The 1,470-nt window shown below is 59.7% G+C and overlaps 1 protein-coding gene across 1 annotated transcript in view; it reads right to left on the bottom strand.

Moving 5' to 3' along the window:
- The window catches only part of AP1S3 (adaptor related protein complex 1 sigma 3 subunit), a 53,059-nt gene extending 51,597 nt beyond the window's left edge, over positions 1–1,462 (bottom strand). The window contains exon 1 of the mRNA XM_011364089.2: positions 1,322–1,462. Within this exon, the coding sequence (XP_011362391.1) occupies positions 1,322–1,324 (3 nt within the window). The 5' untranslated portion in view covers positions 1,325–1,462. The remainder of the gene's footprint in view (positions 1–1,321) is intronic.
- Between the last annotated feature and the right edge of the window lie 8 nt (positions 1,463–1,470).

Here is a 1,470-nt window from a genome sequence, read left to right as displayed (position 1 = left end):
CAGTCTTTTGCAACTCAGAAACTCCAGGACCTCATTCCACCCTCCATTAGGTACATGATGCTGGTGGGCTGCGGGCTCTGTCACCTTGCTCCTTGGGAACCCTGAGCAAGCCAAGGGAACTGCTCCATTATTTACAGCTTCCTTTCTGCCCCACGCTGTACTTACAAGGAACCCTCAACAAACAACAACTAACTGCACCTGTAGTCTGTGCAGCCAAACTTCTCCTAGAAGCTGGCATCTGTGGTCTTCCTGACCAGGGGCTCAGCACTCCAAGGCTCTCCTTGCCCATTAACTTTCTTAATCCAGGTGGCCCTTCTGTGTCTGCCTGCAGTGGGTCACTTGAGCCACAGCATGCAAGTCACTTATATTCCTTCTCGGATTAGGGAAGTGAGCACACCTGGGGAAGTGGGCCTGGTGCAGTTCAGGCCACTACCTCAAAACACTACCTGGACAGAAGGCAAGCCTAACAGGCACCTGAGCTGTTGTTTCTACCCAAGGGCAGTCACCAGGATGTGTCACCTGGAGCACTGCAACTGGTCTTCTGTTTCCACTTTGACACCCCTGCTCACTCACACACACGCTCACGCTCACACACACACACGTCTACTTTCCACCAACGCCAAAAGGATCTTCTAAATACATAGAAGGGATGAGGTCAGCTCTCCCGCTAAAACCTCCCAAGGCTCCCTCCACTCAGTTGGAATTAAAACCTAACTCCTTAACTTGGCTCATAAGGCCCTGCCTCATCTGGCCCCTGTCCACCTTTCTTGCTACCAGCAAGGGTGTCTTCTCTCTGGCCTCTGCGCTCTCCGCTCCCACCCCCCGCAGTGGTCCTCCGCACCGCCGACAGCTCAGATGTCACCTCCGCCAAGAGACTTTCCCTGGATGCCCACCCTGCGGTGTTGCCACCGCTCCATCCGGTTGTGTTTGAGACTCCAGGGCACTTTGTCTCGGAAGTTAACTTTACATCACTGGTCTATTACACGTCTCCCTCCCTCCACACCCTCCTCCTAGAACGTGAGCCCCGAGAGCTGAGGCTCCACCAAGTCCCTCGTGACATCCCAGCGCCCGGCACAGTGCCTTGCACAGGCTAAGCGCTCAGCAAACAGTGACCGAATGAATGAAGCAGCAGCGCCCGGGGTCCGCGAGGGTCCCGGGCTGGCGTCCCTGGTGCCCCGCTGCGTCCGGGCGGCTGGGCCACAGGCGCGCGCGGGCCGGGGGTACCCGGGTGGGACGGGGCCGCTCCCCCACGGGGCCGCAGGTGCCAATAGGGAGCGTGCACTCCAGGGTCAGCGCCACCGCTCCGATCACCCACACTCACCATAGTGACGGGGCCGCCACCGCTCCTGCCGGGCGAAAGGCGAGCGGCGAGTGCGGCGCACACGAGCCCGAGAGCCCAGCGCAGGAGCCGGCGCGGCCGACAGGTGAGGCGCGCGCCTCAGACCATGGCTGCCTCCCACAATGCCCTCG

The sequence above is a fragment of the Pteropus vampyrus genome, unplaced genomic scaffold, assembly GCF_000151845.1.
Source record: "Pteropus vampyrus isolate Shadow unplaced genomic scaffold, Pvam_2.0 Scaffold93, whole genome shotgun sequence".
NCBI classification, from domain to species: domain Eukaryota; kingdom Metazoa; phylum Chordata; class Mammalia; order Chiroptera; family Pteropodidae; genus Pteropus; species Pteropus vampyrus.
The sequence above is the reverse complement of the archived record's forward strand: the minus strand, read 5'-3'. Positions and strand labels throughout refer to the sequence as shown.